The sequence below is a fragment of the Camelina sativa genome, chromosome 9 (genome assembly GCF_000633955.1).
Source record: "Camelina sativa cultivar DH55 chromosome 9, Cs, whole genome shotgun sequence".
NCBI classification, from domain to species: Eukaryota; Viridiplantae; Streptophyta; class Magnoliopsida; order Brassicales; family Brassicaceae; genus Camelina; species Camelina sativa.
Genome location: NC_025693.1, coordinates 30,480,395 through 30,491,854, shown reverse-complemented (window position 1 = coordinate 30,491,854; position 11,460 = coordinate 30,480,395). Strand labels below are relative to the sequence as shown.

The following is an 11,460-nucleotide window of genomic DNA, read 5'->3' as shown; positions in this document are numbered from 1 at the left end:
AAAGGTTTCGACTTTACTGGTTCTATTTTTGGTAAGAAAGTGAAAAAAGAAACGAATCCACGACAAAAGATGAAGGCGGCGCAGAGGCCGATCCACGCCGTGACGACATGGGTTCGCCGGCAACCACCAAAGGTTAAAGCTTTTCTCGGTGTTGTATCAGCCATGACTGCTCTGGTTTTGCTGAGAATGATCGTTCATGACCACGACAATCTCTTTGTCGCTGCTGAGGCTGTTCATGCCCTTGGTATCTCCGTCCTTATCTACAAACTCACCAAGGAGAAGACTTGTGCTGGTACTCATCGATTTCTTCCCAAAGTTTCGATATTTCTTGATTTTGAATTTGGTTTTAGTCCCGATCCGATCCGTTTCAATTTCAAATTAGGGTTTGAATGAGAGATTGCGTGTATATGAGATTGAAATTGTTTGATGAACACTTGATTAGGATAAATTTACAATCTTTTGTTATGGTTTATTGACAGGATTATCTTTGAAGTCACAAGAGCTAACTGCTCTGTTTCTGGCGGTGAGACTGTATTGTAGTTTTGTGATGGAATTTGATATTCACACGTTGCTTGATTCGGCTACACTGGTGACTACACTTTGGGTTATCTATATGATCCGTTTTAAGCTCAAAGCTAGTTACATGGAAGACAAAGACAATTTTGCTATCTACTACGTCGTAAGTTGTTGTTCCTTTCTTGGAAATTTCGATTTGAGTTACATTGTTGTGACTTGCTGTCTGTCTAGTTATGAAGATTGTATTTGTCCATTGAGCTTTTTTCTTATGTGGCTGCAGGTTATTCCATGTGTTGTTCTATCTGTTCTCATTCACCCATCAACACATCACCATATAATCAACAAGATTTCTTGGGCCTTCTGCGTTTACCTTGAAGCTGTTTCAGTCCTTCCTCAACTTAGAGTCATGCAAAACACTAAGGTACATTGAAATTGGATAGCCTTGGAAACCAGTCTTTATCCTTTTAATCGGTTTAAACTAGAAACACATGTCTTTGTCTCAGATCGTGGAGCCATTCACAGCACATTACGTATTTGCTTTGGGGATAGCCAGGTTCTTGAGTTGTGCACACTGGGTCCTTCAGGTATTTTCTTTGTTCTTTTTTTTTTCGCATCCTAACTACAAAAGCTCAATATATACACAGCTTTGCAAACTTGATTGTATTAATTATGGTGTAGGTTTTGGACACTCGAGGGAGGTTATTGACAGCTTTAGGATATGGTTTCTGGCCTATAATGGTACTCCTCTCTGAAATCGTCCAAACCTTCATTCTCGCTGACTTCTGCTACTACTATGTCAAGAGGTAAATCACAAATGTTTATGCTTGTTATAGTGTATATGATGGATGATGATCTAATTAAGGACATTGATGGGTGTTCTCTGTTCTGAGATTTGATGTTTTTGGTTTTGGGCAGTTTAATGGGTGGTCAGCTTGTTCTTCGTCTCCCATCTGGTGTTGTGTAAAGTTTGGTGGAAAAGAGAGAAGAAGAAGAAGATACGGTGTTGTTTATGGTACTGTGGACTAAAAGCTCCATGTCTAATGTCTTGCAGGCTAGTCGTTTAGAGTCTTCTCTAATCTCTCTTTTTTTGTTCTTCCCCTTTTACGTTTTTTTTTGTTCTTTCTTGGAGGACTTGTAAAGAAAAAAAAAGAGAATTGACTAGAGATTTTTTTTACATATTAATTTAAAGTTAGCGTATCAGCTTTTTTAATCTATTGCATAAATAGTTGATAATTTGTTAAAAACGCCCCTTTTGATATACTCCTTTTCAAAAATACTATTTTTTTGGCCATTTTTATTTTTGCCCTCTTTTAATTTTTAATGACTATTTTATCTTTAGATGAAAATTATTTTATTCAATAAAAAGAAAAAAAAAATTTTCCCGCCAAAAAATTTCCGACATATTTTCTTGCCAAAATTTTTTCGAAAAAATTTTCCCGCCAAAATTTTTTTTTGTCAAAAAAATTTTGTTAAAAAACTTCGACAAAAAAATTTCTCGCCAAAATTTTTCCCGCCAAAAAAAATTTACAAGATTTTTAAAAGGTTTTATAAGGTTTCTACCTTATAAACACCTTGTAAAGGCTTTTATAATATTTTTTAAAGAGTTTTAAAAGGTTTTTTAAACAACTTGTAAACGCTTTTACAAGATTTTTAAAAGGTTTTTAAAAGGTTTTTAAAAGGATTTTAAAAGGTTTTCAAATAGTTTTTAAAAAGATTTTTAAAAGGTTTTTAAACACCTTGTAAACGGTTTTACAATGATTTTAAAAACCTTGTAAAAGTTTTAATAAGATTTTTAAAAGGTTTTTAAACACCTTGTAAATGCTTTTAAAAGCGTTTATAAGGTGTTTAAAAACCTTTTAAAAGCATTTACAAGCTTTTTAAAAGCATTTACAAGGTTTTTAAAAGCGTTTACAATGTGTTTAAAAACTTTTTAAAAACCTTGTAAACACTTTTAAAAGTTTTTTAAAAGCGTTTACAATGTTTTTAAAAGGTATAAATTTCAATATTTTTGGCGGAAAAAATTTTCGATTTTGGCGGGAAAAATTTTTTTTTTAGCTGGAAAAAATAATTTTTTCGGGAAAAATTTTCGATTTTGGCGGGAAAAAAAAATTTGGCAGGAAATTTTTTTGGTGGGAAAATATTTTCGATTTTGATGACTGTACATTCTTGCTGTCACTCAAAAAAGGGTAATTTGGTCATTTTGTATATAAAGAGGGGTAGTTTTAAAAATGGTCAACATAAAGGGGTATTTTTAAAAAGGGATATGGAAAAAGGGGTATTTTTGAGAATGCCCCTAAATAGTTTTGGAAAAAGCAACTAAATGTACAAGTTATTTATTCAAAAACTTGGAAAAAAAAACAAGTAATATATATTTAACTTGGAAAAAAATAAAAATTAAGTTGCTTGTTTTTACTAAGGTTACCACAAACCTTAAATTGTTAAAACAAAAAAAGAAGTTAATTTGGGGAAATAAAATATATATTATTTGGATATACATGTACTGATGTACATTTGGGTCTCTCAAGTTTGACATAGCCACAAAGTGAGTAGAAGTGTGTAAAAATCTTATGAACAAATTGTGTCATTTTTTTGTTTGTTTTAGACATTAAAAAGAATGAAAGTTGTGTAATATATATGTCCATTAATTAGCCCTGGGCATTCGGGTACTCGGGTCGGGTTCGGGTAGGAACCGATCGGGTTCGGGTTTTTCGGGTAGAGGAGTTTAGGACCCAATAGGGTAAACAGAAAATATCGGTTCGGGTTGGGTTCGAGTCTTACCGGGTTTGGGTCGGTTCGAGTCTAAAATTTCAGAACCTATAAATACCCAAAAAAATCGGATATCATTCGGGTTCGGGTATTTTGTACCCGATTACCCGAAATTTAACCCGAAAATCTGAATTTTACCCGATTATTCAGAAATTTTAATGTTAAATATTAAAATAAATTTTTAAAAATAAATATTTTTAAAAATATAGCTAAATATTTCAATATAATTTTGGTTATTTTGAGTATTTTCATTATTTTGATCTAAGAAAAAATAATATTTTTGAATTTTAAGTTGTAACTTTGAATAACAATGTTATATAAAAGTATATATAACTAATATTCTCTATATATGATTTTATTACGGGTATGTCGGGTACCTATTCGGTTTTCGGTTCGGTTCCAGGTTCGGTTCCGGTTTTTCGGGTTTAGGAGATTAGGACCCAATAGGATATACTACCGGTTCCGGATTCGGATTCGGGTCCATATTTTCGGGTCGGTTCCGGTTTGAGTTTTCGGGTCCAATTTTTTTGCCCAGGCCTATTAATCATAGTTTGCTTATTTGGTAAAATGTGGTTTTAAGAAAAAAGGAAAAAGCTTTGTGTTTGTATTTAATAATTATTAACATCTAACTTAAAAAAAACAAAAAAAAAGGATAAAAATACCGACGTTAGTTGTTGTTTCTTAATGGCTATAGATTTCCAAATCTCTCATGTATTTGTTTTTTTTATAAGTAAAGTGCTCGTCTTTCATATCGAGCCATTGAAACAGCGCATGAAATTATTATTAACGGCTAAATAATTTGCATGTGACAGTTAGAATTTCCTTTTTCTTTTTAACAACGGATCTTAAATTCATTTTCTTTTTATTTGTGTTCTTTAATTATTTATAAACGGCTAAATAATTGAGTCAATTCCAAATCCAACCGTTGGAATTTCCTTTTTTGTTTTTTATACAAAAAATACTAATTTCTTTTTTTTTACAACAAATCCTAAATTCTTTTTAATCCTATAATCCTATAATTAATCCTAATCCTAATTTCTTTTTTTAATTATCTTTGATAACATTGATGGTTTTTGGTTGCAGGTTTACAAACTTTCAGAGGACTGCGGACTGAGGACTGAGGACTGATCTGATCTTTGGTATTGATAAGAGGTACCTTCCTCTTCTAATTCCATGATTTGTTCTAATATATATGTTTTTGTTAATTATTTGTTCTAATTCTATGATTTAGGATTTTATTCTTGTCCCTCTTCTAGTACGAAATTCATGTCATCTACATGTCATCTTCACCCCAAAGCCACATAGGAGGAGTGGGAGGCAGACGTGCATCATAAAGGTATTTACAAAATTTTTGAGTTTCTGATAGTTGTTTAGGGTTTGATAGTTGTTTCTGAAAATTGAGTCTCTTTCCATCGATCGATTTAGGGTTTGATAGAGTGTGGAGATGAAAGAAATCAACAAGAAGTATTGAATGAAATTGATCATAGGGCAAATCCTAATTGAGTGAATGATCCAATTATTTCACCACGAGTTGTACTAAGAGTTGCACATAAATGATGAATTTGTAGACCAACCGAAAAATAAAGAAATTCATACTATTTTATTTAGAACTAGAAGATACTCGTTATCACATTATTAATTCTCTCAAATGTATTCAAATAATTAAAAGTATATAGTTGCTAGATTCTCTCATTAGCTCACCATAAATAAAGAGTCCTAACATTAATATTAAAAAGACATGGTTCGTTTATTCAGTTTTGAGTGAGAAACTAGTAATCTTCATAATATGAAATCCAAACTGTTTACCAAAATAGGATGGTCCGAATAAGATCTATTTCATTGATATTAGAGTAGGTTCGATCCGAAATGCGTCGATGAAGAAATGAATAAATCTGCAACAAGGCTGGAGATGTACTACTAGTCGGAGCTGCCGTATAAATGTAAGTTATTATAAATTTATAATAACGATATTCATAGATGAAAATATCAAATCCATCTTGGATCTAGCGAACACTGCTCTGAGTTTAAAGGGCCAACCTACGATTGGGCCAAAGTGGTCAAATCTATGCGTTTTGGTATATGTTCGAGGTTAATCTCACTTCAATAACTCACTCTGAAGCAAAATAAAGTAATTAAACCATGACGTAAGAGATCACTTTTAATGCACAGCATTACCATTTGACATTGTCTAATAAGAGACTATCTAAGCACAATTTTGAACTTACATTATGAATGATGAGATGCTTCTTAAATTGAGATGGATCTGAGATAGAAAGCCATCTTGCTCCATAACCATAAACCAAGTGTTATAAAACTGTGTTTGTGTTGATGGGCCGTAGAGTCACAACAACAATTGCAAAGGAAGACTTTGCAAGAAAGCAAGAAAATTATACGCTGGTAACTTATTTAAGCAAGTAAATATATATTTTTTTAAAAAAAATTATAAATCAAACTGCACATAAAAGAAAAAAAAGGAACAGTTTGAACGAGACAGATACGATTACATTGGTTGAATTGATAGTGTCACATATCTCTTCCATGTAAATTATTCTCGATTTCTTCTTCTTCTTCTTCTTCTTCTTTTCCCTACAAACGAATTATACATTAGTTACATACTTATTATAATAATGTTCAAGAGCGATGATGATTGATGCTATTGCTATTCTTTGTTCTTTCTCCTTAGTCCTTTCTGCTATTTGTGAGTTGTTTTAACTGAAAAAAATTCTCAAGTCTGAGCTTATCCAAATTTGTATTTTTATATCGATCCGACTCTTTTGGCGGCGGCTACAGCTGGATTCTGTAATCATCTCACCTAATATTCCACCTTTTCTTTTTTGGGTTTTCTAAGTATAATAGTAATTTACTAGATATCAGAATTCGTATATATTAGTTTCAATGAATAATATCAATAGATATTGTTGGATGATAGATAGTCATAGTTCGATCCAAATCCAAACATAATACACATGTGGACATCGTTTTGTCAGAATGACCAACTTTCTCAATAGAGCTCCACGCATTAAGTTCGTTCTAGCTACGGTTTCGTCGTCTGTCGAATAGAGGGGGATTAGGGGGTAAGTGGCAAAAGATGATGTAACAAAATATAACTTAAAAAATTATTGTAAAATAATTCTTCATTTCTTCAATTTGTTTATATACTACTATCTCTCGATCATATATGTTAACGATTTATTTTAAGAATAATTACCAAAATCACATTAATTTCGGTAAAATACTGTATACTACTACGACACATGCTGCATATATATGATTAAAGTTAAATTCGGATTATGACATAGCAACAATATGATTTCAAATCCACTAAATTACAATCTCTGATCCTTCAAAATCACATTATAAAACAAAAAAGTTACATTAACTTCGTACCATATCAATCAAACAGTAGTAATTCGTACAATATCAATCAAACAGTATCATAAAATATCTCTATTGTTTAATTGGATTGGGATGAAAACAAAATAAAGTAAAAAGAGATCACAAAAAGTTGGCAATTTAGCTATTAATGTGAATAATAAACAACACTTCACAGCTGTCGTAAGAACTCACTTATCTATCACTTTATTTCTTAAATTTTCTTTCCCTTTTTAATACATTAGCCATGTAAAGGCTACTTCCATTTTCGTACTTGTTAAATAAAAAGTCTCCTGTTTCACGAGGAAGAAAGAACCGAAGAAGAGCAATTTCTTGTCTTTAATAAATGAATGGCGATCGAGATATCCAAATAACAACAGTTTAAGAAATAAATGTTTTCAAGATACATATGTATCGTTGCCGATTATACAAAAAAGAATGAAAATAAAGATATGTAATCGTTATGAATCATAGTTTTCCTTACGTTTAGTTTATATAGATTTTAGTTTTCTTCTGTTGTGAAATATTATTGTTTTCTGTATGTCCCTAATTAGGCCTTAGTATATCAACCAGTACCATGATAATGATTGCTGGCTAATTAATGATATTTTACTGAATTTTATGGAATCTTTACCAAACAAAAAAATGAATTTTATGGAATCGCTTTCGGTTTTCGTTTAAGAAAACCAATGTGATAATTGATCAATAGTAAAATAATAAATCATTCTACACTTAAAACAGTGTAAGTTAGTTAGGCGCAAATATAGATTTGACATAACGTAGAGTTCAATGAAACGACTACCATATGTGTGGTATTATGTGCATAGCCATGATAACTGAAGTGACATTTTCATGCATAAGAAAATATGTTCGTCAACTAATTTTATAATTATAATTTGGTATAAAAGTGTGCTGTGTGCGTGTGGATGGTATTGGAGTCCGATAAGGTTGGTGAAAAAGCCAAACACTCGACAGACGATCCATGACCTGACGACCTCTCTCTTTCTTTACCTTTCCAGTTTCTCTATTATTTCGAAACTTCAATTAATAATTTGTCACATTTTACATCTTCTCTACGTCTCTACCTATTTATCATTATTTTATTCTCTACGTTTTATATATATATATATATATATTAATATTAATTTATGTCGACGCTGATTTGTATTGCATATTGAAACGATGTCTTTAAAAATGTGGTATTTTTGTTTTCCAGCTCCTTACAACAACACATAGAGTTGTGCTCGCTTTATTTTCAATATAGCATTAGTTTTGGACCGCAAACATGTATATAAATTGATGGCTCCTAAAGATTCCTTTAAGAAAGCAAAAAAAAAAAGTAGTCCACTGGTTAATAAGTGCAACAATCTGAAACCATGTATTTAAACCCTTTTGTAGTTTTCAGAGATTTGTTTGCCCTAAAAGTTCATTGAGAATAATTCAATCTTAGTGGCCAATTGCATCTGTAAGACTGCAACTCCAGTTTGTGAGTCTCGAAAGCCTTTTTTTTGTCTTTTTTTTTTCTTGCTTTCTTAAAGGAAATGGTTAAAAAAAAAACATAACGATTGTTCTAGAAATCAATTTATTAAAATTAAAAAAGAGGAAATAATATAAAGACTAAATTGTGGGTCATTATCTCATAAGAAGAAGTGCAAGCTGTAAAATATGAAGGAAGTATTTCATATAAAGGACCACTCACGTCTACATCCCCTCATCCTTCTTGTCTCAATTTTATCAACTCTTCTACTAACTAATTTTCCATCAATTGGCTAATTCCTTACAATTAGTGTCCTTCCACTTTCTTTATTTTTTTTCTACATTTGTTCGTTTTGTTTCTTAATTACCAATAACTATTGTGATAGGAGTCCCCAAACAACGGAGATCAACACAAAAGAAAACTAAAAGTTGAGCATTGACATCATCCACCCAAAAACCAAAATACTTTTGAACGGCTAAAAAATTTTGTGGTGTTCTCTCAAATGTTTAGCAACTAAAAAAGAAAAATGGTTATATAATAACTCATCAGAACAAATTCAAATTAAAGGATCTAAGCGTAGCAAACAGAAAAAAATATAGTTTTCCACTTTTTCACAAATCAGTAAATCATTCATCGTAAAAAGAGCGTACATATATACTTCAAAAACCGGAACGAGTCAGTGTATACGTCAACGTATTAGTTTATGTTACTCAAAAAAAAAAGCTCACTAAGGAAGTAAAAAAATTCAATCGTTCGAGTAAATTATCATTATCAAGATTTGTTGGTAGAACCAAAAACTTACCAAACCCAAAAGCGAAACCAATAATAGAGTTTAGTAGGTATATGTACATCAAAGAAAGTCTGTACACTTACGCAGTAATACATTGGCTTCTAGTTATATCTAAAGCAGGATTCACATAAAACATTGGATTTTTAAACAAAATTTTATAATCAAAATTCGCTGGAAAAAAGAAAATGATACCGAATCCATTGATCAAATTAAAACAAGAGACCACTAATAATACATCCTTATTTTTTCTCCCCACCACAATATTCTCTTCTCCGCGTACTCCAAAACTTTTATACGCACCAACCGACCCGTTCGAAAAAGAAAAAATAAACCTTATACAATATACACCTTAACCATATGCTATATTGCTACCAACCATTTTTCATATATTAACCATCTACTGTAAAAAAAAAATATATATATATATATATACTTTTCTCAATAAACTAAAAAAAGAAAAAATAATAATGTGTGCGTTTTTTGGTTGCGATCATCAGCAACTGTTGGAAAGTACTTACTCTCTATCATCAGAACTATATTCCGAAACTTAGAAAGCAATTATTTTCCATGAAAATAAAAAAAGAATAGTCTAGACCGAATAATGGGGTCGGTTACCCATCCAAAGGAGGGCTATATATAGAAGCCTCTCCAAGTTCTCATTTCGACACAACAACTTAAACACACACAAATTTAGTCTGAATCTTGAGCTAAGGTTCTCACATCATATTCTCTCCTTGGAGAATTATGGCTATCTCTAAAGCCCTTATTGCTTCTCTCTTCATATCTCTTCTTGTTCTTCAACTCGTCCAGGCCGATTTGGTACGTCTTTTTCTATCACAAAATACTCTCAATATAATATATTTATTTATTTAGAAACATATTTCTCACATGTTATTACGACTATTTTCTTGCAGGAAAACTCACAGACAAAAGATGGTTACGCAAAGAAGATCGGTAATTATATTACTTCACATATTGTCCATATAAATACATAACGTTTTGATTTAATTAGTAAACTTAAATAATCTGTGTTTTTCTTTTATGTATAGATTGTGGGAGTGCGTGTCAAGCACGGTGCAGGCTTTCAAGGAGGCCGAATCTGTGTCACAGAGCGTGCGGGACTTGCTGCTCCAGATGCCAGTGTGTACCACCTGGCACGTACGGAAACTACGACAAGTGCGAGTGTTACGCTAGCCTCACCACCCACGGTGGACGCCGCAAGTGCCCATAAGAAACAGGACAAAAAGCTCTTAATTGTTTGTGGATAACGCGAGGATGTCGTTTTGTTAGTATTTTGTTGGCGCATATATATGTGGATCGAAGAATAAACGAGAACCGTACGTTGTTGTCGTCGTGAGTGAGTACTACTGTATTGTTGATTGGTCTATTTTCTGTAAGTTTCGAATTTTGTTTGTATTTATTTGTATATCGATTCGTGCAATAAATCTCATTGTATAATTTCATTTTATGTAATAAAATTATGTAACTTTTGAGTGATTGTTATGCTTTTTTCTTCTTCTATGGTAACCGGTTTTAGAAAGATATAGAGAGTGTAATATGCAAAGTAATTTCGATATCGATGCAAGATGACAACTATATATAATCGGACTGATTGCGTATAGAGTAAACTGAATAATTGTATTTCAGTGATTAATTCATTTGTGGAGACCGAGACCATAAGTCATATATTATAAGCATTTCAGAGCAAATTTGGTTTAAGATTTTGTTAACATCGATAATTATTCGACAGCCATACACCCTATTCCAAAATTTGGGCCACACACTCATGACATAGGTTCGTGTAAAAGAAAAGAAAACTACAAAGATGACTAGGGCGTAGTAGTATATAATAGGGATGGATAATAAAGTTTTCCATAAATCTAGCAGGAGAAGTTAGTTGATTTGGTGAAAATCCATTGTGAAAAAATATCGTTTTGTTAATAATAATGGGACGTTGTGATATAAGATTCTGGTGTTGATTAAAAAAAAAACAATAGAAACACAGAGCCCCCGGCGAGGATCGAACTCGCGGCCTTTCGCTTACGAAGCGAACGCAATACCACTATGCTACGGAGGCCTTCGATTATTGGACGAATCCTAATGTTATTTAAACAGTAATAATTAATAAACCCATGAGAAATGACAAAGGAATGGGAACTTGGAGCTTGGTGATTGCATTTTGCAGACAGCATAGACGTCTGGTTCGTCGATGTTAGTGAAATGCCCCTTGTCACGTGTTTACGTTTCTGTTCGTCTTACTTTGTAGCAAAATGAGTAAAAAACTAAATACTAGTATGTGAATGAACAACTATTATGTCTATGGGTCTAAATTCATAATTTTATATCTTTCTTGAACCATTGTTTGTTATATGGGCCTTAATTATCACATGAGTGGATTTTATTGTTGGGAACCAAATTTTGATTTTGGATATTATTAACTGATCAACTCGTATTCTTTTTTGGGCCTTGATCCTAGGGAGTGAACTGATGCTAATTAAATCGAATAAGGTATAGACAAAAAAAAAAAAAAAAAAAAAAA

The 11,460-nt window shown here is 32.0% G+C and overlaps 2 protein-coding genes and 1 non-coding gene across 5 annotated transcripts in view; 2 read left to right on the top strand and 1 right to left on the bottom strand.

Annotated features, from left to right (window-relative positions):
* LOC104713227 (ER lumen protein-retaining receptor) overlaps positions 1–1,726 on the top strand; it is a 2,553-nt gene extending 827 nt beyond the window's left edge. The window contains exons 2-7 of one of the 3 annotated variants that reach the window (XM_010430311.2): positions 76–292; positions 480–679; positions 797–937; positions 1,020–1,100; positions 1,195–1,319; positions 1,432–1,726. In XM_010430311.2, the coding sequence (XP_010428613.1) occupies positions 76–292; positions 480–679; positions 797–937; positions 1,020–1,100; positions 1,195–1,319; positions 1,432–1,480 (813 nt within the window). In that variant the 3' untranslated portion in view covers positions 1,481–1,726. Of the gene's footprint in view, positions 1–6; positions 293–479; positions 680–796; positions 938–1,019; positions 1,101–1,194; positions 1,320–1,431 lie in introns of those variants that run through there. The other 2 variants (XM_010430310.2, XM_010430312.2) reach the window with 2 other exon arrangements.
* LOC104713226 (gibberellin-regulated protein 1-like) lies at positions 9,567–10,424 on the top strand. Its single transcript, XM_010430309.2, has 3 exons — positions 9,567–9,740; positions 9,836–9,875; positions 9,971–10,424. The coding sequence occupies exons 1-3, from the start codon at positions 9,666–9,668 to the stop codon at positions 10,150–10,152; spliced, it is 297 nt and encodes a 98-aa protein (XP_010428611.1). The 5' UTR covers positions 9,567–9,665; the 3' UTR covers positions 10,153–10,424.
* TRNAT-CGU lies at positions 10,927–10,998 on the bottom strand. The gene has a single exon. It is a non-coding gene; the product is annotated as a tRNA-Thr (tRNA).